The sequence below is a fragment of the Neopelma chrysocephalum genome, unplaced genomic scaffold, assembly GCF_003984885.1.
Source record: "Neopelma chrysocephalum unplaced genomic scaffold, ASM398488v2 Primary Assembly neopelma1_79, whole genome shotgun sequence".
In the NCBI taxonomy this organism is placed as follows: domain Eukaryota; kingdom Metazoa; phylum Chordata; class Aves; order Passeriformes; family Pipridae; genus Neopelma; species Neopelma chrysocephalum.
Genome location: NW_020897740.1, coordinates 5,808,248 through 5,834,100, shown reverse-complemented (window position 1 = coordinate 5,834,100; position 25,853 = coordinate 5,808,248). Strand labels below are relative to the sequence as shown.

Here is a 25,853-nt window from a genome sequence, read left to right as displayed (position 1 = left end):
CAGAGACACACAGACACACACACGGGGGCAGGCGCCGCCTGCCGCCATTGGCCGAGCGGCCCCTCCGTCCCGCCCCCTCCAGGGGGCGGACGGCCTCGCCATTGGCCGGGAGGGCGGGCGGCGCGGCGCAGTTGGCTGCGGGCGGCGCGGGGGGCGGGGCCGCGCCGTGGCCGTGCGGTGCGGGAGGGCCCCAGGCGCCACCGCCGCCGCCGGTTCCGGGTGCGCGGGGGAGCAGCCGCCGAGGGCGATGGCGTAAGTGCGGGGGACGGACGACACCGGGGGACGGGACTGCGCTCTCCTGCCCGCCGGGAGCGGCCCGGAGCGGAGCGGTCGGCCCCGCCGCGCTGCCTGGGCCTGCCGGCAGCAGGGCTCACGCAGCCGCCCCCGCGCCGGGAGGAGCCGGGGAAGGGGCCGGGGGCCGCGCCCGGGGACCCCCTGGCGCCTGTCCCGCCGTGCTTCCCGTGGGAGCGGGGCCAGGGGCCGGGGGCAGCCCCCCCCGGTGCCGGGGGTTCCCCGTTTTCCCCTTTGGTGCGGGAAGGGTGTGAGCCCGCGGGACGGGAGCCCCGGCGCCTCCCGTGCTGTTCGGCCTGCCAGGGAAGTTTCCCTGTGCCGTTCCCTGGGAGGGGGGAGGCGTTCGGTGCCTGTGGCCCTGAGAGGGTTTAACGCACAATACAGGGGTTTAACACACGAGACGGGGGTTTAACGCCAGGTGCACCTGCTTTTTGGCGTGTCCAAAGCTGTAATGATAATGCTACATAGTGCTGTGTAACGATAACGTGCTTGCGCTTTGCATTAACAATAAAAAACCTGGTGTAATTTACCGATATAGCATGCACATAACATATATAATATATAACTTTACACTGGTACGGTGAAGGTGTGTTTTGGAGATTAGATATAGCCAATATCCCAGTCATAACCTGTGCCTGGATGGGTTTCCCATCTTCAGACACATCTCCACAGCAGCCTTCGCTCAACTTTGTGAGCACTTCCAAAGTTGGGAGTTTGCTGCAACATATTATCAGGTTTAATACTGAAAAGGCCACAGTTGTTGCCATGTGAGTCCTTCTATTGTGTGATTTAATCCATTAATTCTGCTTTTCTGGCAATTTTTTTCTTTTATATTATTGTGGCCGTGCAGGATTTTTGTTTCTACTTTTTTATGTGTAACAATTGGGCCAGAAAGGGTGGCAACTGAGAAGAAAAACTGGAGTGTGGGAGGGAGGAGTATTGCTCTTGTTTGTAAAAGTATGTCAATAGGTTATTCAAACAGTCATTGATAAAACCAGTATTGAGGGAATGGGTGTTCAGGGATGTTTCTTTAGGATTGCACCATTTGACAGTGGTCAGGAGTAGATGTTGCTCATGGTGGATTGCCTGGGGTTGATTGGGTGAAGGTGTGGACATGTTCAGGGGGAGCTCTCATCCTCGTGTGTGGCGTGCTGGAGTCACTCACCCTTTTGGGAGTGCTGTTAGAAAACTTTGGCGTGTGAAATGTGCATCAGCTGCTCTTTGGTAATTGCTCTTTTGCATAACTTTATCCTGGGGGAAATAGGCAAGAGTTTAGTGCTCTTAGTTGGCAGTGTGCAGAATTATCCTGTGTTTACTGTGAAATGTAATACCTTCTCCTGGTAACTCCTTATCTCCTTACATAACTGATTATAGCACTTGTTGCAGTGCCAAAATCTTTGTGTTGACTTCAGGCTGGGACGGACACTGATGAAGATCATCCCTTAAGGATGACGACATACGTAGCCACAAGATCGATCTTTTAGTTTGATTTATGGCAGTCTTCCCCTTTCCCCAAATTGTGGTGATATGTCAGGGGAGAAATTTAGAGGAAGTGTAGTTCTGGAAAAATTTATAGGTAAGGAGCAGACGACTCAGTTTCATGGAATATTTCAGCAGTACGGAGCTGTACTTCAAATCACCAAGTGGGAGGGAAAAGAAGGCATTGCCTTGGTGTTGAGACCAGCCCCAAAAAGGAGTATTTTTATTTTTTTCTCTAAGTAAAGGAGTGTGCATAAGGGAAGTTCTGAATTATTTCTACTGTTGTGAGCCTTTAGGTTCTGTTGTTTGTGTTTTTTTTTTTTATTATTTTTGTCCTTTTTCCCTCTGCAGCATCAAAAGCTGGCAATGTAGGCAGGAAAAGAACCTCTCTCCTGAGCAAACCTGGGAGGTGAAGTCAAACAATATGTATTTAGTTTTTGAAAATTAAAATCAAGTGAAAAATCATCCAGGGTTGCATTAGGCACTCCTAGGCTCACAGTGGAGTGATGCAGTGGAGTACTGTGCGTTGGTTGCCATAGCAGGAGTTTGTTTTTGATGAAAACTCATGTCCTGTACTACTAAAAAAAGATAAAAGATATCACTTGTGCTGTGAAGTTCAGCCTCATTGGGTAGGCTGCTGTGAGAATGGCGTTTATCTCACAGTTCCTTTGGATATACTTTCATTTTGATTTAATTATTTTGGAGCAAAGGTGTTATTTACTAAGCCACTGTAGTGCAAATTTAGTTGAACTCGGGCTGTCCAAGCACCGGTTCAACCAGGTGTGGCTCTGCTGGACTCTGTTTCCAGCTCAGCTGTTCCCACTGGAGGCTGTAAGCAAGATTTCATTAGTGTAATTAAAGCACTGGTTTAGTTTGTTTACAGTTTACTGCTAGTGTGACTTCAAGCAGCAGAAGACGGAGGAAAATAGGCCTTAGGTGTTTTTTTTCTTTAAAAAAAGAACTGATAATCTTTAATTTGGTGTCGGGTATGAAGGCAATGCAACCTGTCACGTGGCCGAATTGCTGTGTAGGTGCTGTCACTTCACTTGGTTTTGTGTACATGTGTTTTTTGAGAAAGGCTTTCCTTCCCTTCCTTCCTCTTTCACTTGCTTGTTGATTGAAGAGTAGCTGAGCTTCCTAAGCAGTGCTGGGATGGGTTTGAAGTCTTAGGGCCCGTGTGGAGTGTTTTGGGAGAGGTGCCAAGGTTGGCAGCTTTTTGTTTAGTGGGATGTGCCTGATGTGTGTCTGGGTGCTGACAGTGTAAGGACGCCCTTCGAGGAAAATTCAGTCCACTTGTGATACATTTGTGAGGCTCCTTTATAATATAATTTAAACCAAAGCTAAAGCTTTGATTTCTTGGCAGCTGTTGCTGGAGACCCTTTGAAAGACAGTGATGGAGTGGGTAAAATGCAAATATGCCTTTTATTTTTCCTTTTCTCTATGGAACCACCCTGGATACAGCTTCTTTACTGGGGATGTGAAGTATCCAGGCCTATTATCTATGTTCATTTATTTAGACCACGGGGATTTGCCTCCTCTTGTTTAATGTGTCATTTTGGGTGTAATTGTGACTCCACTGACTTGTAATTGCTGTGAAAGTTTGGAGTTGGGTATCCTTGGGATGGTAGTTAACCTCTAATAACATCAATTAACATCCATTCAATAAGCACTTGATTTTTGTGAAGATCTGAGGAATATGTCTGACAAATTTAAACTCTTGGTTTATTCTCCATGTGAATTCTAGCAATAATAAGGGAATTATCGGTGTCCATTACGTCCCTCCCTGCTTCATAACCATATACAAGTATTTCTTCTCAATATGAGATGCTAGTTTTTTCCCCACCTTTGGACACTCATTTTATTCATCTGTTGAGTGTGCCAGGAAAACAGCGTTACAAAGGGTGTGATAAACAGACATTTCTTTTTCTTTCTGCTTTTGTTATGCAGCTGAAAACCCGTGTTACCCTAATGCTCCCAGGCACTGAGTAAAACGTTTAGTGCCTTTGTCCTGAGCTGTGGGTACAGGACAGGCCTTTTCCAGGTGGGCTGTTCCTCCCTAGGCTGCAGCTGTCTCTGCCAAGCGACTGCACTCTGGTGACCCAGAGCCTGGTGACCGAGCCTCTGGTTTCTTTCCTGCCAGCTCTTACATATATTCATGCCTTCTGTAAATTTTTAATGGCTCAGTTCAAGCAGAGGTTTGTTCTTGGTGTTGTGTTAATTTGCCAGGCTGAGGTTAAAACTAGTTTGCCTGTTTGATGCGATTGAAACGGGTTTATAAAGATTTAGAGCAGCTCCTTGTGAGTATTTGGCTTTTTAGGGATGGAATAGTTCAGCGAAAATTGGATTGAGTTTGTGATAGTGGAAGCAAGCTGGAAATGAAGTGCATCCCCCCAGGATTATAACTTCCCTTGCATCTTTTTAGTGCCGTGGAGAATGGATTAATGTGTGACACAAGTAATTAAAATTCATTCTAAAAGTTTGCAGTGTGTGTCTCTGGTATAAAGGCAGCCTGGCTGTCCAGGAGGTGTAACTCCACAGCACTATTGAACCCTCACATCTTCAATCCAATCCAATGTCTGCTTTGAGCCCGCTAAGTGCTCCAAACGTGCACAACCTGAAAAGCAGGCCCTGAGTATTTCAGTCTGGGCATCAAAAATAAAGGATTTGGCCTTTGTCTCTCCTTGCTTCAGAGATTCCCTTGCAGAAAGGCGACTACGTGACGCCCTAAGGGACTGCTGATAATAAATACGAGTGTTGGGATTCTGTCACCTCAGTGCCACAGAATCTTCCTATTCTCTGTCCCCTTCCCAGGAGAAAGCTTATACATGTTGTATTTATTAATGTGGTGTGTGGTAAATGAGAGCCACAAGTGATATACTGAATAGTCAAGATGTGCTTAAAAAATAAGGTGGGGGGAAGGCAAATAAATCCAAACATTTGTCATGGTTTTGGACTATATTTCAGCTCTTCATCACAAAATTGATTGAGCTCTTAATCACAAAACAGCAGAGACCTTGGGAAAAGATTATAAATAAATGCAGAGATGTAAATGGGAAGTTCTGGGTTTCTCTTCCTCTTTGTTGCGTTTTCTTTTGTGTACTAATATGGTTGGTAAGACTCAGTTTCACACCCAGACTTGGCTCTCATCCTTCTGAAAGTAGTTTCCAAAGTATACTGTTACTTCAGAAGAATACAGTGGTAGCATGAAAGAAAATTACCGGCTCAGCAACCTATTGGGTCAGTGTTCCTGGAGGGTGCAACAGTTCCTCTTGGGTCCGATTGCAAAGTAAGTTTGCACACAGGAATAAATGTAACAGATTGCAGGCAGTGAGAGGATTTAAATATGGTTACAGTATATAGGGTATGGAAGATGAAGGCTGGAAAGTGCAGGAGTCTCCACAGAAAGAAATGCTGGTTACTGAAAGTAGCAAATATCTGTCCTGATAAGGCTACATCTCTTCCTCTTAAGCATCATGATGATCCAGATCCTGCCTCTCTGTCCTCCGGGCTGTATAAATGCACAGAGACATTATCAACAGTGTGTACTCCTACAGTCTCTGCTTGCATCCCCTTTCTATTACACCAATTAATGTGGCCAAAATTACCTCATAATCTAAGTGGAGTAAGCGCCTGCTTCCTCTGAGAGCTCACATCTGGGGCAAGTGTTGCTGCTACCTGTTTTTGGGTGGTTACACTTTCATTGCCAGCATCATCTTCCTCAGGTGACTTGATCAAGGGCAAAGACTACCCAAACAAAAAATCAGTGGGGTGGGGTGTTAAAGGATCAGCTGTGAAGCTCTTAATATGATTTATTGACACATGATGACTGATGGAGGATTCCTGAGTTTATTTGCATGCAAATAGCAAATGTATTCCTGAAAAAAAAATGCAAAGGGTGTCCAGTTTATGGTTATGGATAGTGATGACAAAACATGATGAACACTGTCCTTGTTTAAGTAGCCAAGTATCAGAGTCCAATACTTGCAGCCTCTGAGTTGTCTTGCCACAGCCCTATTTAATGATTTTTAAAGTCCTGTCTCAGTGTCATGAAACTTTGGGTGATAATTTCTTAGGAAAAAGCCCCAGGTTGCTTCATGGAGAAATTAAATAATGGTGGTGTTTGAGGCAATAGGTAGGCAGTCCTCACCTACTGACAGCAGTTCCATGATGGTCTTGATCACAACAGTGACCCTGTTGTCCCTTGGTAAGAAAGGGAGAAAACAAGTTGTTCTTCCTTCCCTCCTTCCTTAATGCTGGAAGTGTTGGTTTGGGTTCCTCCCGTTACCCCGTGATTCACGGGTTAAAGGCTCCCAGAGGCTGCACACAGAGGCATCATCTGCTTCATAACACAAGTTGACATGTGGCTTTTTTATTAAGGTACTGTGGATGTCTTAAAGCAAATCACAGTGCCATTATGTGGTTTAATTTGCTGTTGTAACATCCCTTCTAAAACAACAGCTTCTGTTTTCAAGTCTGTGTACGTGTGTGTGATACTTATTATCCTTCTTTGTCGGGGAGTAAGTTAGTTCTTTATCATCACTGCTGGAAACTGGGGTTGGTTGGGGTTTTGTTGTTGTTTCTTTGCTTCTGTCTACGGCTTTCATGTTCTTTTCTCCCTATTCTACTCCTTCTTACGGAAGGGGTAGTGGACAAATTAATAGCAATTATTCTTGGGACTCATATTTTAGTTCAAAACACTGGCTCTTGGTTCAACAAGAGGAACAAGTGCATCAAAGGCATTTTTTTTCCCAACTTCTTCCACATTTTGTTTTCCAATAATGACAGTAGTGTGGATATTACAGGAAAAACTGGATAAGTTGTTACTTTTATTGCTAACATTTCTAAATACTGACTATTCCAAAGCTGTTACACTGCTAAAAACTAAGGATGTTACTTAGTTTTATGTTCTAGAGCCCTTGATGGAGAGCATTAGAGTCTTGATAAAGGAGGGGAATAAAATCTACTCATATTCTTTGAGGATGGAGTACTGACAGGAAGACAGACTGCCAGGAGCTGGAAGGTGTTAAAAAAACATAACAGAAAAGATAAAGCAGAATTAATGCTTTTCTTCCTGTAAGAAAGCTTGACAAGGGAAAAGAATTCCAATGAAACTAATGCAAGGAAAATACTGCTTTGTAATTATAGATGTTGCTGAGTTGAGCAACACCCTGTTAATCACATTTAATTAATATAACCCAGTTGCAAGGTGATTTATGGGTGGTTTGAATAAGTGTGTGAGATCAGGACTGGTTTTCTGCTCTCTATAACACAGACACCATGTAGTCACTTTTTTTAACAAATTCATCTAAAGAAGAAGAATTAATGGAGACAGTAGAGTAGAAGGTTATGGGAATTTTCCATAACTCCTGAAAGTGTCTACTTTGGCCTTTTCTTGGCAGGAGTTTAGTCTCATATTACATTTTTGCATGTTAGAAGGTTTAACAGAGACTAATTTTCACTTGTATGTTCAGTTATCTTTTGGCTTACTGCTATGGCACAACAGTCATATACATTTATTTGCTTTTATATGCCGTACAGGACATTCATGGTGCTAAATTTGGAGAGCATATTCTGGCATTCTGTTGACCTGTGATTTGTTTTGGGGAGGCATGTGCCTGGAAACTGTTCCAGCAGAGATGAATGAAAGTGTTTCTAGAGCAGAAGAAGAGGCAGCTGAGAATCATGAAGATGTTACTAAAGGAATAAAAGAAGTTAATTCGTAATTCTGTACTGTGCTTGTTACTTATTTTGGTTTTGATGTGTGGGGTTTTTTTGTCTCCTTCAGTTCTATAGGTGCTGGTGCAAAAACAGTGTAGCAATGGATCAAAGAAAAAATGATAGTTTTGTCCCAAGTATCACGCAGCTGGAAGACTTCCTAACAGAACATGACTCCAACGTGGTTTGGCTGTTAGTAGGTAAGGTTAATCTATCCTGTTCTGGTTAAATTTCTTTTATAATACCACACCAAAGGATTAGCATGACAGGCAGATACAAGAACAGCATTATACCATTCTGTACATACTTGCCATTTAATATGGTTTAGTTTTGAAAGTGATCTCAAGACTATTGTGTGTAATGACACAAGTTCAAGACTAAACTGTGTGCCACAATAAGCCTTTAAGCCAAACTATTGTGTAATCAGTTCTGAGCTGGATTTGTAAACATGCCTGATTGGGGTATGCTGATTTTTTTACAATGCTAGTGCTATTGCCTATATTTGTGTAGGTACTTTTATTTTCTGAATCTATGGATAGGTGGATGAACGACAGCAAAATAAGTATGAAGTTGTGTTCATGTCCAGATGAGAGTCCTGAGATGTGTAATGAATTTAGACTTTTCCAAAGGTAGATAATGCCTGCTTTTCAGCCTTGACTCTGGGACCTGGAGTGAGGGGCAGCACAGGAAAAATACCTTTGTTTTTTCACTTCCAACAGGTTAAAGCAGTCTGTTGGCTATTGGCATACTGGAATTATTTTTCAGTAGGTCAAACTGAATGAAAAAGACATAGGCCAAAAAAAGTTTGTACTCAACATAAAATTCTCAGTGTAATCAAGATGAAAATAAGGGAATTCACTGGTAAAACGTGGAACAAATGTGAACAGGTCTGAAAAATTTGTCTCCAGAAGCTTTGACTTGCCTCCTGTTGTTATGAGGTTTGGATAGAAACATATTCAAATGATGTTTATTAACTGACCTAGTTCCAACCAGCCATTCCTCCTTTGCTTTCATCTGCTGACCTATGGCATCCTGTTATAAGAGAACATAAAAAGACAGCAGTAATTTCTTCTCCCAAATGCTGGAACAGCTATTGATCCCAGAAAAAGTGGTGATGAATTCCAGATATGAACATGTCCCTCAAAGAGCTGTTGTTCAATTCTAGAATAATTTCTGAAAATCACATGCAGTGGAACTTTCCAGATATAATTTCCAAAACGTGGTTTCAGTAAAGAGGCTTTTAAAATCAAGAATACAGCCATGAAATGAATAGAGTTTGTGGGATATGTCACTTGAGAGTGGAGACTGAATTTGGTGAGGGGAAAAGGCAGAGGTAGGTCTAGTGGTAAAGGCAGTGGATCAGAACTGTAGTGCCTGGAAACTGCACTAGTTTGCTGATTTTTCTCAGCATATGTCACCTCAAAAGGGCACCTTCTTGACCCCAGGTGTCTGGTTGACCTTTAATCTGAAATTAAGCTTTATTGCTGGAATGGGCCCTCTGAGTGTGAGTCATTCCACCCTTTTCCCTACCCTGATAGAGGCCCTGCAGTGAGTTGCTCATCTGAAAGTGAGGGAGGCAAACACTGTCCTTGGAGTGTGCCTTTCCTGAATGCCAAGAGCAGTTTCTCTCCTGGGATGTGGCTTTAACCCTCCCTGCTTTGTTCCTGTCTAATCACCCCCACAGATTAGTTTTGTTTGACGTGTCAAGCAGTTGAATTGCCCGAGGGTGTGAGCTACTTGAATTTTGGTCACACTGCACCCATTTTCCAGTAAGGAAAAGACAAAGTTATCGTGCAAGGCTTTCTCTTCTCCCTTCACCTCATCTTTCAACAAGGCACAGGCATTGTTATGGAGCACTGCAAAAAATTAAGGGGCAGTAAAAGGACAGGTTGTTTTTATAAGTTTTTTGTAAGTTTGCTTGGGGGGTTTTCTTTGAGTAGTCATCTGAACTCTCTGCAGAGTGAAGGCATCATACCCATATGCCTTTCTGCACTTCATATTTCCCATAAAAGGCACAACAAATCTGAGTTTTTCAGCATGCAGCATACACATAAATGAAAAATTTGTATTACAAAGTTCAGGTTTTTTTCCTACTCTGCCTTGGATGAAATGGAATGGTAATTATCAGCAAAGTGAATTAGGACTAGTCCATTCCCTGACAGTGCCACTCCTTTTGGGTTTGTCCTTCTGGAAGCTTTGAGAACCCTTGTAGATAGAAATAGATTACTAGCTCTTAATCAACTAAAGTAAAAATTACTTTGGGGATTAGCAGACCTACTTTTTTTTCTTTTTTTTACATTTTTCTCATTGGATTGCTATTTCCTTCTTTTCCTATCAAATTCCATGCTTGAGCTGTTGACAGATTTCTGCTAACCCAAGGGCTGGTATGTTTGTCTCAGGATGCAGCAGCTCAGGAAACGATTTCAGATGGGATAATATTGTTTCCTGTGATAAGATATGAAAGACTAGAAGTTTGAGTTACAGTTCACAGTTTGGAGAAGAGTAGAGAAGGAATGTAGTATGACTTTCGTGGTGTTGGGTTTTCTTTTAAGGTGTTTTGAAATCAATGACCACGTGGTTCAATCTATAAAACCTGACTTCTTAGATGATGAGTGATATACTGAAATATGTGGTTTGTAATGATGTAATGAAATCTGCAGGTCCTCTGGGAGGACAGTTTTTTATATTGGGGAATGGAAGAGCAGTGAAGAATGTATATTTTTCTGGACTTCCAGTTTCCTGTTCCACCCCTCCCTCATCTCTTCACACCCTTCTGACACCCTCCCTCTGAAAACACTCATTAAAGTGTCCCATCATTTTTCTTGGAGATTAGGAAGAACACTATTATGCCTGATAGTCTGAATAGGTAAGGTTTTATCTAGGTCAGTGTACTTTAAAAAGGCTTTAATTAATTGTAATCTTTCAACAGCAACAATATTGTCCTGTGGATGGATTATCTACCTAACTTATTATAATTCCCGGAACATTGGACTCATTCTAACGCTGGTTCTTAACAGATTATATAAACATGGCTACATCCATATTGGTAAGTTGTGATTAATGTAGTGCCACTTCTTACATTATCACTGTAAGGCACTGTTTATTGCTTTGTATTATACCCCATCTTGTTAAAAACTCGAGGGTAAATCAGTGTTCCTTTGTTATAGTCATTTGAAAATGTTCAGTATGGAGTGGAGTCTCAAACCTTGAATCCCTGTTCCAGCACTGTCCTTGCTTTCTAAATAAGCTGTCAGAACAACTAACCATGTTAATCCATACTGGGACTGTGACATGTAGAATTGATACTGGCTAGAACATTTGCATCAAAATCCATTAACGTTTTATTAAAATATTTCAAACGTTTTTGTATAAAACAGGTCAGTACAAATCCCTTGGGCACTCACCCACATTACAAAAATATCTGGTGCTGAGTCACAGAGGGCTATAGCCCACAACCTCACTCCAATCACACTTTGAATTTTCTTTCATTTACTCCTCTGCCTTCCTCTGTCTGCTTCACAGAACAGTGGTGACTTTAGTTCTGGACTTTATCTGCAAGGATTGACCATTAATGTAGTGAAAACTTAAAACCAAAAAATCCCACCCACACTTGCCTGCCAAAGGCACTCCTGCAATTCATTTGCTTGTATCCTCAAGAATCTAAGAGCTGTATTCCAAACCATCTTCAAATTCAGCTTTTTGAAGAGCAATATAGATGAAATACTTATTGGCTGCTGCACTTGATCTATAGGCTTTTATTAAAATTTCTCTGTGAAACTGCCATTAAGTAAAGACAGCTGATGTAGCTGGCCAAAGATATGGTATTCTTTATAAACTTAATCAGTAAGTAGAACATAGCATTAATTAAATCCCATGATTTACAGCTTGGTTTCAGTCGATTAATGTTGATTTTTAATTTTATTTTTTTTTAAATCATGGTTTACTTAACTTTCTGTGGGTGAGGTGAAAAGCCTTAGGAAAAATATGGGCTATTGCATTACCTGCTGGTCTTTTCATGCTTATTAATCCTTCCTGCTGTAAACACAATTTCTCATAATAATTGGACAGAAGTCCTTATAGCCATTTAAAATTTAAAAGATTAGTCTCTCAGGAATCTTTATTTCTCCAATTACAGTCTTGCAAACAATGGCTTGGAACTATAAATGTTGAAAATAGCTTTTCTAACTCCTTTCACAAGCTTTGCAAGGCACCTGAATGTTTCTGGGTGACTAATGTGTCTCAGGGGGCTGCTTGTATTCTTGGGTAGTGCCAAACCCACCATCTTTTAGTTGTGTACTTCTTGTTCCGAATTTCTGACTTCCCTTCAAAGGGAAAACTCAAAATAGCCAGTTAAACCATTTCAGATATTGAATACTATAGTCTTCCTGCTCAGAATATAAAGGATCAACAGCTTCAGGCTAATGTCTGATAAACTTTTTTCCACATTAGGTTCCTTTTCGTTCTCTGTGCTCTCTGGGAAAGTCATGGTGCGTGAAATCTATTTCATCACAGAAGACATGTCCATCAGGTACAGATTTCCAAGGCAGTCCCTCTTCCAGATAACAATTTTCAATACAGTAAATGTATACATATAAATAACACGTATCAAAATACAGCCTTACAAATGAGCAGTGTATTTATAAACATTAAACTACCTCATTTGATGATAGTATTTAACATTCCTGGATACTTGTTACTCGTTTGCTGCTTCAGCATTATCATTTGGAAGTGAATACTGGATAAGATTGTAGTCGTGCTTAATATTTGCAAAAGAAAACACTTTGGAGTAGGAAAGAGAACTATTTTTTCATTAATGTCTTTGACTCCCCCGTACTCCTGCTCTCCAGTCTGGAAGATTCATCTTGGCCAAGTAGTTTGCATTTATTTACTGGAATTCAGAATGATTTGTTCCATGAACTGCACGCTAGCAAATAGCTTGTAATTTTGATTCTTACTGTCAAATTTGGAAAGCCTTGAGAAGGCAATGGAGTTCTATACAAGTTTCAGCTAATGAAGTAGCTGTATAATATTACACTGTATCCTTTATGGTGTAACCCTTTGTGCTTTAATATTGCTTATACACTTAATATTGCTTAATATTGCAGATCTCTGCACTCTGCATAAGGCAGCATGTCATGCAGCTGCACAAAGGATGTTGGATTGTTACTCTCTTAACTTCTGTTTTATCTCATTTATTTGATTTAGGATTCAGGATGGATTTATCATATTTCGCTGGTGGAAGATGTACAACCCTAAGCAGAAACAGCACGGTAGGTTTCCCAAAAAGGTTTCAAAGTTTAAATTTACAGATGGCCAACAGAAAAATACTTTATTTACTCAATCACAAATGTGTAATTGATTTGTTAATATGTACCTAAAGTACATTGAATCATCAGAAGGTTCTTTTAACTGGTTGCAGACTAGAACACCACAATGAAATAAATACAGGATTCATTATCAGGGACATGAACCCTTCTTAAGACAAACCATTAATCTTAATAGTAGCCTTCATTAGCTGTAGTCCAAGCATAATTGCCTCTGTATTGAAGTTTATAACTATGATGGATAGAGACATCTTATGTTCTGGAAGTGATTTTAATTTCTCAGTTTTAATGTTGTGCTTTCAGTATTTCAGCAAAAGTATGCTTTGGTATTTGATAAGCCCATGTCTTGATGACATCTGTGGGTGTAGAAGTGGGAAAGTGTGAAAAATTGATTTATTTTTCTTCCTTATCTCTGGCTGGAGAAGGATGATTAACACCAGATGCAAGAGATTAAATGTATCTGCAGAAAATACTGTGAGAAAGCATGAGTAGCCTAGGGATGTGTACTTAATCATTTATAGGATTAGAATCTTGTTGAATGAGTCTCAGGTCCTGCCTCTCTTGACTTTTGAAGCCATCACAGCTCCATTGCTAATTCAAGGAGGTCCAGAAATGGCAGCTGTCTACAGCTGAGGACATTAGTTGAGAGGGTCATTGAACCTTGGAGGGTTTTTTTTTTTTTTGCTATCTTGCCTTTGGAAGTGGCTTCTGATGGTGTGAAGCCTCTTAGACTTGTCAGCAAGCTTGTACAGCTGTTGCTGTGTCAGTACCAACTCAGCAGTGCTGCAATTAGTCAGGGGAATGTGAGACACCACTCTTATTGTGATAGGAGTTACTAAGAGCTGCTCACTCCTGTTTATTGAGGCACTGCCACCCCTCTGAGGTGATAGGGCACAATTCAAGTTCTTTATACCATAAGAACAATAATTCAAGAAATGGAACCTAGTCTTAGAGTTAATTAGATTTATCCAACCACAGGTTATTGTCCAACAGGTTTTCATAGAATTGCCTTCATCTTCTAGTTAAAACAGATTTCTCTAGTGGCTCACAGAATGAAGAAATGGATTTAATGCAGTAAAGATAGTTGTCTTCTATGCTGTTATTTTTGCTTGGCAATATTGCAAGGCTTTAAGGTTTTCTGATGCTGTTTAAGACCACATCCAAGTAACCAAGGAAGTCAGAGGTGTACAGGTCTGACAACAAAGTAATGTGACTAAATACTCTTTGGTGTTAGGTTAAATCATACTGGCACTGGAGAATAGGTTTTGTACATACCTGAGAAATGAAAGTGGCTTAGGGACAAAAGCTGGAGGACCATGTTGTGAATAGGGCACACCCAGATGTCTTGGCTTAGGTGCCACAGCACATTATCAATTTTCACATTGTAAGACCCTATAATGTAGTTCATGTTTTGAAGGGGCAATATTGTTTTTGAGAAGCAATTGCTCTACTTTTTATTGTCAGGAGTGGCTTTTGTCATGTTCCCATCAGGTTTGATTTAGTGTTTGAGTTGTTTGGGTGGGCGTGATATAAACATTTGAATAAATAATAAATAAATAATCCATCTTGATTAAGCTCTGTAGGAGGCAAATTTCAAACCCTCAGTTACATTAGTCACCTAGATCCCAACAACTGTTGATAAAACTTCAGTATTTTGCTATCAATCTGGTAGTTACTTGTACATTACATATATACTTCTTTGAATCATTCAATAAGACGACATTTAGATTTGCTTGTCTCTTTTTCGTTGCCTTTTTTCTGTTTTTCTTTTTCAAAAGTGCTTTAGGCAACCAAATAGATGTGTGGAGGTCAAATCTCAATTTTGTTATTAGAAGAAAGAGATACTTGTCTCTTTAAATCTCCTTTAAAGGAATGAATTACTACATATGATTTCATTTAGTTAATGAAGTCTAATGCTTGTCTCCAGGAATTGAAAAATTATATTTATTTGTGTTCTTGATGATAGTTAGATCTCCCTGGTGAGCTGGTGTGTATCCCAATCCTTGTCCAGGTCATTCTTTGCCTGTATTTTATTGATGCAAGTTAACATTGGGAACAAACGGATTTGATGGTGCTCTGATGAAAACAGGAAGGAACTGAAACTGGCTCATTAATTTTTCTCTGTCTCCTGTTCAAGAAAACTGTGATGTCAATGCTTTCTGGAGATTTATTATACCTTTACTTTTTTTTTATAATAGTATGGAAATTTCTGGTACTTTGGGTGTGAGGGGTCAAAGGTGGTTTGCTGTTGTTGGGACAGAGTGTTGTATAGATGTGTCATTTTGGGAGACAAATGAGTTTGTTAGCAAAGAGGGTGCATTTAATCAAGCAGGTGTCTCTAAACTTTGGCTCTTGGGCAGCTGCATTTCTTCTCTTGACCCTGATCACAACAGTGTTTGCTCTGACTTTTTAATTTATATTGTCTTTGGGAAGTGTTGCCTTCGGTTTTTATCCCCTGAGTTACAGATTGCTGTGATAACCACTGATGCTTTAGTTTCCTAAAGTCTATTTGACTTAGAAAGACCAGATGAGGTTTTTAGAGCAGCTCAGGTCTCTGGAGTGAATGTGTAATGGGCACTCTTTCAACTGGGTAATTAGGGGGAAATGGTGCGAGCTTTTCCCTCACATTAACTCCATAATTAGGTCATACTATCAGAGGGAAAAGTATGTCAAAGTATGTCCCAACCAGCTCTCTATATGATCAGCAGATGTTAAACTAGGTTTTAAGTATCAGAGAGTCGAGCTGATATTATGGTTAGAATTTTAAATTTGTGAAAATGTAGACTGATTGCGCAAAATGAGTATGATCTTGTTAGGTCTGCATATGAATATTTCCTGTTTCTCTGTAAAAGGGAGCTTTTTCCCAGTTCAGGCATGCTGTACCAGAGAGCTTGGCTAGAAAACCACATGGGTTTTTTAGATGGAATTGATCTCAAGTACTGATATCTGTGCTAAAAAGAAGTTTGCACTGAGGCTTCTGTTTTGTGCATCAAAAGGGATTTTGTTTGTTTTCATAGACTTTGTTTACCATTTTGTGCAGTTCTTGCTTGGATTTATTTTTGGATTGTGACCTAAGGGTGAAATGCCTTTCAGGTTTTATGTTTTGTATGCAACTGTCTTATTTGCCAAGTTTTACTGATTTGCTTGGGACGGTGTAATTATTTTGTAGAGTTTTTTACTGCTTTTTAATATTACTTCAGCAGCTTGTTCAGTACTCTGTGGATTGTTTTTGCAAAATGTGCATATATGAGAAACTGTAAATATTCCAAGGGAATGTTGAAAAAGAATGAGAAACTCTTTTCTTGCTATTTGTTTAGATCCAAAGGCAGAAACACGACTGTATATTATGGTGAATGACTTTGAATTTCACGTGTACAACCGTTCTGAGCTTTATGGACAACTTCAGGAACTGTTTGGCTTGGATCCCACAATAATTCCAGCAAAGAAAGATGATGAAAGAGCACAAGTAAATGGGAGGCAGAGAACACATACCAATCTTGAAAGGTAAATTATTATTCATTTTGCTGTTCTGTTGATGCTTTGTTCTGCAAAGGCCTGGACTAATTGGGTAATGTTTTGTTCAATGTGTGCTCTGGAGGCCAAATGATCGAAGCACAGCAGAGAGAAATTGCACTGACAAGCCTGACAGTCTAAATCTCTTCCCTTTCCTCAGACTTCCTACCATAATAATTAAAACCCACAACCAACCAAACCAAACGCTCTTGTTTAATGATCAGAGACGGGTTGAAAAATCTATTTGAAATACAGTGTAGAAACGGAGCGTGTGTTGAAGAGGGTTGTGCTGGCAGAATAATGATGGTTTTGCTCAGTAGAAGTAACAGCTGCTCAAGACATTGAATGGGCAAAATGTGAGGATCTCTGTGGTATTGTGGGTAGCTACACAAACTTTCTCTTGTTAATTCCTCTTTATGGGGTACTCCAGAAAACATGGTGTGGGTATATAAGGAGTTTTTCCACATGGCTTACGTGTAATGGAGTCAGATATTCAATAGTAATCACACCAGACTGATTTATTGTCAGGAGCAGGGAAGATCTAATGAGACTTGGGTCCTTTCAGTGCTGCTGGCCAGTTACTAAATTACCTTGTGGACAGGTGCAGGATGCTATGTCAGTCCTGAGTTTGAGTAAGGACTGTGCCTCTGAGGCAGTCCCTTTGTGTTTCCATCTTAAGCTGACAGGCACAGGAAGGAGGAGGGAAATGTCCTGGAAAATGAAAAATCCTGAGCCTCAATAGGAGTATTTAGAACAGACCAAGTTCCCCTGAGGAAGATTTATTTTATTGTTGCTCTGAGTTAAACATGGCAGCTTGCTTTCTACCTGTGTTAGCACCCAAGGTGTAGCTCTGTGTGCTTTCTGCTGTTCTTCCAGGCTTGGGAGGAGTTGGCAAGTAATCTGCTAGGGAAGGAGTGTTCCCCAAGATGTGTGCACTGAAGATCCCTAGAAGAATAATTTGGGTAGTTCTTCTGAAAAAAAGACAAAATAATAACCCCTCCTTTTTTTTTTTTCTTTAGTGTTAAAGTAAAAACAGAATCTCAAGACCCTTCTTCTTCGTGGAGGTCACTTATTCCAGTGATTAAAGTCAATGTGAGCACGGTAAGCGACAAGATCCTTAAAAATTAAGCCTGCCATTCATTTTTCTTATCCATTCTATTTGAGGTTTTTGTTCTCTTTCATGCTTTAATAAAGTTTTAAAATTACACCACCAGCACTCCCCTGACAGAGTCACAAATCCTGCTGGTGCTGGTGGAAATGTGGTTATGTTCTTGGTATTTTGGGAAATACTGGTGTCTTAGACTTGTAAGGATTTCAAGAATATCACCAAGTAATTAAGTTAGGTAATGAATGTTGTAAAAAGTGTGGGGTGTTGGGTTTTTCTGAGGTGTTTGGAGTTGTTTTTTTCTTCTCTTTTCTTCCTGTATGTTTTAATAGAGATACTTAGAGAGAATATTGAGAGTTTAATGTACTTTTAGATAATGCACAGATTATGGTCAGGATTTTTGTCCATGGTCTTTATTTGCATATAGCTGATTAAACTTCATTATTATAGGTAAATAGATACATATATATGAAAGAGAAGTGCATAATGAGAAATTGGGTTTGCTTTTTGCTGTAGGGTCGCTTGGCATTTGGGAATCACTATCAGCCACAAACACTTTGCATTAACTTTGATGATGCCTTTCTGACATACACCACAAAACCACCTTCGAGCCACCTCGATCAGTTTATGCACATTGTGAAAGGAAAACTGGAAAATGTGAGAGTCATGCTGGTTCCAAGTCCAAGATATGTTGGTCTGCAAAACGATGAGTAAGTTTGGGGTATTTTTATATCCATGTTATTTTATTGTTTATTTTAGTGAAAAGAAGAGAATGAGAGTTGTCTTTCTGTTTCTGTATTTTACTTAGTGTATTTAGACAGTGGGCATTTTTACCACTCTGAAGGTTTTAAATTTTGGATCTTTGAAACAATTTTATGTATGGAGAAAAGTACTGGTTTTCTATCTCTAAGTTTTTATTTGTGTGTGTGTGTGTTCTGCTCTCTGATTAAACATAGAATCATGCAATAGTTTGGGCTGGGAAGGATCTTTAAAGGTCATCTAGTTCAACCCCTCTGCAGTGAGTAGGGACATCTTCAACTAGATCAGGTTGCTTAGAGCCCTCTCCAACCTGGCCTTGGATGTTTCCAGGGGTGGGGCATCCTGCATTCAACTTGTATTTTCCTTCTTTCAGGTGTTACAGCTGGTCACAGGCTTTGCCAGCAGTAAATGTTCTAGTTGTGGGTTAAATTCAAGGTTTAAGATCTTGACTTCTGTAAAGCTGATTCACATATGGTTTGGAAAATATTAAAAAAAAAATGGGCAAAAACTGCATAGTACTTGGTGGAGTGGAAATCATGTTATCTGTTGAAGGCAGATGGCTGATCCTTTTTTTACCTCTGTGTATTCTGCATAAGTGGGGTTATGCAGCTTTAACTAGCTGAAGTAAGTCAAACACAAGTAAGAGGGCTTGCATGAAGTAATAAAATAAACTGTACATCATTTGACTGTACCTTAATTGGCTTTTTATCAGTCAAATACTGCTGTCTGTAATATGCCTCTATGTATTTTCCAAAGGGCATTTTGTGGATGTGCACAGAATCTTGCTCTTCCAACATGATGACAAAGGAAATGTCTCCAACTAATATTGAAAACAAACAAGATTAAAACAAAATGGGATTAAGATACTCAAACTATTAGCTTTTTCTCCTGCTTCCTCTAAGTATTTTCTTTTTATGTTCTTACCATCCCTGCAGCTCCTGATGGCTGAAGGATGCACAAAATGTGCTCTAATTTACTGGGCAGATTCAACAAATTACCCAGTTCACTGGAAATGGAGAGTGTTTAACTCTTTAGACCCTGCCCTCTTATGTTTCTTTGGCTTAAAATTTAAGCTGGATGTTTTAAATTCCAGAATTTCCTGCAGGCAATGCAGGTATGACAAACCTGGTGAAATTTGTAAGAGACTGCCTAATCAATACAAACATCAAAACCTCATCTTGAAAACTGCCCTGTTATCTTACAAACGCCCACCTCAACATCTCCATCGCCCTTTGCAAATAAATCCTCCAAAATCCAAGGAAAAAAAAAACAACTGTGCTAGGAAAAGCAGGTCAAAGCAGAGCAAGTTTGGAGAGCAGCAACTAAGCCAGCAGGTTTGAAGTGGAAGTTCAGGATAGATATTAGGAAATACTTGAAAATGATGATGATAATCTCATTATTGTTCATTGCCATTATCTAATTGCTATTAAAGTATTTAGTCTTTCACTGCTGGTTTTACTCGCAAAGTAAAATTGATTTCAAGGTTCCTGCTCTGTTGCTTTTGAAGAACTTCTGGCAGTGCATGATCTCTGCATCTGCTGCCTTCTGTGTGTTTTCCAAGCTGTCCTGCCCTTGAAATGAGCTGTGGGGTAGTGGGCAGTGTGCTTCTAACGGGCCTCACTCTTACGCTGTGTGTTTCTGCCGTTGGAATTGGCTTTTTTTTTTAAGAAGTGACAACTTATGAAAGTGGCTGAAAAGCTGCAAAACCATGTTTTGCAGTAAAACCAGAATTTTCACATTATTATAGTATTACTACTATAGAATATATTAATATGTAAATTAACATGTGGTAGCACTATAAGAAAGGGATTGTAATATATTGATATAATAGTGTTAGGAGAAGTGTTTTGTCTATCAGTTTTATCACATCCTTTTATACTGAGGGAAGTGTTATTGAGGCAGAACAGCTTTTTTTCTTTTTTTTTTTTTATTAACTAATGGTCTAATTACTGAATGTCTTGTCCCTTTGGTTTAGAGTGCTATTTTAGTAAGAAAACAATTAGCAGGTGAAAGAACAATATAGGACAAGGAGAAAGGAACTCTTGACAGAAAGAAACAATGAAAGTTAAACTTTGGTAGTTACTTGTGGTTTATAATATCTGAGAATCGTCTTTGTGGAGAGGAACATGGTATTCTCATGCTTAAAATAACTAAACTTTAAGTTATTTGATGTAATAATTATAATAATAATAATAGCAACATAATGAACAAGTATTTTTTTTTGGCAAATCATTATGCAAATCCATTATGCTTAGTGTGTTGCATTTCAGATTACTTGAATTCATAAAGCTTAATCTGAGCACATGGATTTTTAACCTTTATCTTTGCACTTTTTCATTACAGACCACCAAGGCTGATGGGTGAAGGTTTTGTTGTGATGCAATCCAATGATGTTGACATCTATTACTATATGGATGAACCAGGTACCTTCTGTTAAATACAAACATAACATTTTAGGGGATTTTTGAAGGCTGCTGGACTTGCTAGACAATTTCTTCTTCGAATGACTTGTTGAATTTTTATGATTAATTGTGGGTCTACTCTAGTTAAATCTTCCTTTTCATTTACTTGCACTGTCTGTAGAAATTATTTTAACCTAATCTTTCTTTCAAGGTTTGTAAGTAGGATTTGGAACTAAATGTGGATGTATTGATAAAAAGCATCCTTAAAAACTGCTGCGTGTATCACTGACACAGGTGAGCTGTGTTTAAGAAAATCCCAAGGATTTTTGGTCATATTTCTTGGCTTTCCACTGGGAGTCTGACTGAATTATGTCTTTATATTTACATACTATGGTGATCTCAAATAAAACTGACATCAGGACACTTTAATTGTCTTGTGCTTAGCAAACATTTTTCATGCTAATTTGAAGCAGCTTCCTTTAATAATCTGTTTATTTTATTATGTGATATAGGTCTTGTACCAGAGGAGACAGAGGAAAGTAATGATGGAGAAGCCAGCAACGAAGACAGCAAATTACAGGATCTGCCACCCTGTTGGGGTTTGGACATTGTGTGTGGAAAAGGAACAGACTTCAACTACGGTCCTTGGGCTGATAGGCAGAGGTATTACCATGACCTACAGCTTTAGTTTTCATCTTTGATACCTAATATTACTGAGAAAACATTCATTTCCATCGTGGGGTTGCTCAGACTTCTAATTTGTGTGGGTTAGGGTAGACTAGACAGCCTGAAAGAGGAGTCCTGCCCCAGTGGTTTAAGATTAGAAAATTCCTTGCTGTTTATCTTGTTGGCCTTCCTAAGTCGGGATCACTCTGTGAATTTTTATTATTAAATTAATAAATTATGGTCCCCTTTTTTGTGAGCAAAGTAGTTTTATTTTTTATTAATTTTTACATACTAAGAGTTTAACTTTTTAATTGGTGATGTTTAGATTTATCAAGCTCTGTGGATGGGAATACACTACATATTGGTGAGGAAACTGTAGAGAAGTAGAAATCTGGCTATGAAAATAATGAGGGGGGAATAATTCATCCCTGCTTAGGATAATCAATTCCTCGATGTGATCTGCAAAGTATTTATTATTTAGTTATTTTAGTGACAAAATATTAGGCCAGAGCTCTACCACTGTTCTTTTGCACATGAGTATTTGTGGTGAGGACAATAGGACTGTTGAGAGAATAAAGGACTATTAAGTAAAAGTGACATCATCAGTGCTTTCCCTCTTTTCCCCTATTAATTACAGGCTGATACTTCTCCTTGGCCTTCACTAATTCTCCTGTGAAACTGTTATGATTAACTGTCCCTTAGGAGTGTGAGGATGGCAGACCAAAGAGTAGTCATTTTAAATATATATATATAAATAATCCTAGAGGATTTAAGAGAAAATATTAATTTCTAGAATTTTTTACTAGCAACATGAGGGCAGTGAATTGTTAATGATACTTTAAAGAAAGCCTGCCCTATAACAGTAAACTTTTTATAATCTTACCTGACTTGGCAGAAGTTTGGTGCCTGTGCAGGGCACGTAGAGTTCAGAAATCCATACTGGGAATTTTTGCATCGTGCCACGGATAGAACATGGAATTTTGAAAACTTTGAAGCTGCTACAATGGTCAGGTGCTTGGTGCAGGAAACTATTAACCCCCTCTAAAGGCTTATTTCCATCAATTTGAGACGTGTGTAAGCTCTGCTGTCTGTGCTTTATTGCTGTGCCTTTCCTGTCATGTAGTTACATGTTCACCTATAAATCTATAGAAATGTGATTTTCATTCTGAGGTCCTAAAGTTTTGTATTTTGTTTATTTCTGGGCATTTGTAAACTGAGGATTAGAAATAGGAAGAAAAAATAGCTTGTTTGCCTTCTGAATTAAAATATTTCTGTTCTAATCCATTTATGGCTTTTGTCCAAAAGTAACTTCTTGTCATTGAAACTTTTGGAAATTTCAGTCATGAATTGGAAGGCTCCCATGATGAAGATTTTAAACAAACATTCTTTCTTATCACACCCGTTGGTTGTCTAAAAATTCAGCTAAAAGGAAAATAATTAAATGAACCAAATAGATACATAAATATACATATGTTTTCTTCAGTGAATAAAAGACAACTTTTTTTTTCTTTTCTTCTTTGCCACTAGGGATTGCTTGTGGAAGTTCTTCTTCCCACCAGACTACCAAGTTATGAAAGTCTCAGAAATTGCTCAACCTGGGAAGCCACGACAGATCCTTGCTTTTGAACTGCGGATGAATATTATTGCAGATGCCACTATTGATTTGCTTTTTACCAAAAATAGGGTAAATAATGAAACCTTATCGAGAAATTAACTTGTCTTCTGTGGTTCCACTCTGCTTTTTGGTTGTGCACAGGTGTTTATTGCAGGTTTTAAAAGCTGGGTGATTTTTGCCTTCTGTAATTATGAGTAAACCATTCAAAGAGTAGTATTTTCTGAGAGGCATTGTTGGCTTATCTAAAGTTTCTTTTAAGCCTTCAAGTTACATCTTGAACCATGCTGGCTCCTACAGTCTTGGGAATTCATGATCATCTGGACATTTCCTGGGCAGTCTTAAGTTATGATGAAGCTCACCATGATGAAAAGATAATAACTTCTCATATTGAATTTATATCTAATAGTACTGGAGAGATGATATTAGGGGAGACAAAACATGTATGTATAGGGATTTGGATTTTTCTTTCCCCTGTTGCTACTCTTATAAATGGGATATAGCATAACTTCACTGTACACCTGCTTTGTTCTTTTTTGGGGGACTGAACGGGTTAGAAATGTGATGTTAGAAATACATATTCATCTGCCCTCTCATACCTTGGATCAGAGTATCTTATGCTGTTTGTAATAGTGGACTTCAGCATTTGTTAAGCCTAAAAACGGTGTTATTTGGTATCGATTCACATGGGTAGTTCATCAGGAGTTTTTCTAAAAGCAGGAAAGACTTGAATCATCAGGTGCCTTAATCCAGGTGTGGGTAATGAGAGCCAGAGGTGTGAAGTACACTGGTTGATGCAGCAAACCTAGAAATAATGTTTGGATTATTTTCCTTTCTTGCAATGCAGGAAACTAATGCTGTACATGTGAATGTTGGTGCAGGATCATATTTGGAAATCAATATTCCCATGACAGTAGGTGAAAATGGTGAGTTAAGGCTAAGCCTGATTTTTTTTCCCAATCTTTTTTTCCTGAGCAGTTGTCTTAATTCCTGTGTGTGTGAATGTCTCGTAGTGTTCTTCCTTTGTGACTTTGAGATGTATGTTCTTATGCAAAGGAATAAAAATACTGCCTTGCAAGATATTAAGGCATGAATCCATCAAAATACTTCTTGTTTGTTAGTGGACTGCTGAAATCGCTGGTGAAGGATGTTTAAATATTGGTGTAACTCCTGTGTCTGAATGACTATTTGATAACTTTTGTTTGCCAGGCTATTCACCCACAATTAAAGGGCAGCTTCTGCATGTTGATGCCACAAGCAGTATGCAGTACAGGACTCTCCTGGAAGCAGAAATGCTGGCTGTAAGTTTGCATTAATAAACATAGAGCTTCAGTCTCTGGAGAATTTTTAATAAAGAATATGTTTATTTTTCTGTGGAGCAGTCTTTAGGTTCTTAAACAATAGAGAAAAATGCCTTTTGAATGTATTTTGCAAGACTGATATATAAGAATTTATGTATACACACATAACTATGCATGCATGTAACTCTAGTGACTTACATAATTTAAATACCAAGTTAGTGTTTTTTATTCACAGATCTTGCCTCATTTACTGTGTAGCCACATGTTCATACAGGCTTTGCCTTAATAAATGATTACACTCCCTAGCTCTGCTATAGAATGTGTGCACATAAATACTTTAAAAGTACTTAAGTGTGCCTAAACTACTTGAGACAGGTCTAATACTGTATTATTCTTTTGTTTGCCTAATATTTCACTTCTACAATACTGTCATTCTGTGATTATCCTTATTGTTTTTTAAATGACCTTATTAGGGTCATATTTTTTAATGTTTAAATTTGAGAGTTGTATCAATGGTTGAAAAATATTGTATTCTGAGGGATTTTCCTTGGTGTATTGATGAAAACTTTTGTTTATAAATTGCTTGGTACATCTACTACAGCAGATTCATAATATACCTTTCCAAATAAATTAATATACTAACACTTGACCTTCAAATGCAGAAAGAGAGATTAAATTATTAAGGAACTGGAGAGGCCTTCTGTTCATCCCAGCAGGAGAACAGTTTTAATTATTCAGCAGGGTACATATGTGAAAACTGCTGAGCTACAGGGTCAAGCATTGTCATCTTTTGAGGTAATTCTGGTGCTTTAATATCTTGTTCACAGTTCCATATTAATGCCAGCTATCCCCGGATATGGAACATGCCCCAGACGTGGCAATGTGAGCTTGAGGTTTATAAAGCAACCTATCATTTCATCTTTGCTCAGAAAAGCTTCTTTACAGGTAACCTCTTTACTAAATAAGTTACATATCAAATTAAATATTCTTTCCTTGGGATTTCTTGTCAAATTTTGCTAAGTTGTGCAAGGTCAGGTTGTCTGATTTCACATATTTAGGACAACAAATTGTTTCTGAGAACAAAGTTCCTGATGCTTCTGTGTGTCTAAGTTCATGATATTCTTACTCTTCAGTAGAGATACACGTAATTTAATTTTCTGATATCTGAACTAAATTTGATCTGCACTTATGTTAAGTGATCTTAAATTGATTTCTTATCAGATCTCTTATCACAGTTATTGATTTGTTTAATGTTGTCTGCTGATGTGTTCAGAGCAATCATGAACCTCTGCAACACTAAAATCTTAAAAGAAGAAATCTCTCACTTGGTTGCTACTAACTTGCCTTTTATAACTTTGTGTGGGTTTAGATTTGATCCAAGACTGGTCCAGTGATAGTGCACCTGATATTTTTTCATTTGTTCCATATATGTGGAACTTCAAAGTCATGTTTCATCAATTTGAAATGATTTGGGCAGCAAATCAACATAATTGGATTGACTGTTCCACCAAACAACAAGAGAATGGTGAGATGATTTTTTTTATTTGGAAGTAGTACAAACTACAAAATTATGTACAAAATATACAGAGTGTGTATTTATATATATATAGAGAGAGAGAGAGAGAGAGAGTAATAGAATTCAAATATTTCAGCATTTCAGTGATTTACACTGTGCTCAAATCTTAT

General features: G+C 38.9%; 1 protein-coding gene across 12 annotated transcripts in view; it reads left to right on the top strand.

Annotated features, from left to right (window-relative positions):
• Positions 1-175: 175 nt before the first annotated feature.
• KIAA1109 (KIAA1109 ortholog) overlaps positions 176-25,853 on the top strand; it is a 91,633-nt gene continuing 65,955 nt past the window's right edge. For all 12 annotated transcript variants that reach the window (XM_027690043.1, XM_027690040.1, XM_027690041.1 and 9 more), the window contains exons 1-15: positions 176-252; positions 7,556-7,685; positions 10,415-10,531; positions 11,935-12,013; positions 12,691-12,755; positions 16,127-16,313; positions 17,342-17,423; positions 17,944-18,137; positions 20,530-20,609; positions 21,101-21,251; positions 22,782-22,938; positions 23,714-23,792; positions 24,076-24,167; positions 24,995-25,112; positions 25,537-25,692. In XM_027690043.1, the coding sequence (XP_027545844.1) occupies positions 7,589-7,685; positions 10,415-10,531; positions 11,935-12,013; positions 12,691-12,755; positions 16,127-16,313; positions 17,342-17,423; positions 17,944-18,137; positions 20,530-20,609; positions 21,101-21,251; positions 22,782-22,938; positions 23,714-23,792; positions 24,076-24,167; positions 24,995-25,112; positions 25,537-25,692 (1,654 nt within the window). In that variant the 5' untranslated portion in view covers positions 176-252; positions 7,556-7,588. The remainder of the gene's footprint in view (positions 253-7,555; positions 7,686-10,414; positions 10,532-11,934; positions 12,014-12,690; positions 12,756-16,126; positions 16,314-17,341; positions 17,424-17,943; positions 18,138-20,529; positions 20,610-21,100; positions 21,252-22,781; positions 22,939-23,713; positions 23,793-24,075; positions 24,168-24,994; positions 25,113-25,536; positions 25,693-25,853) is intronic.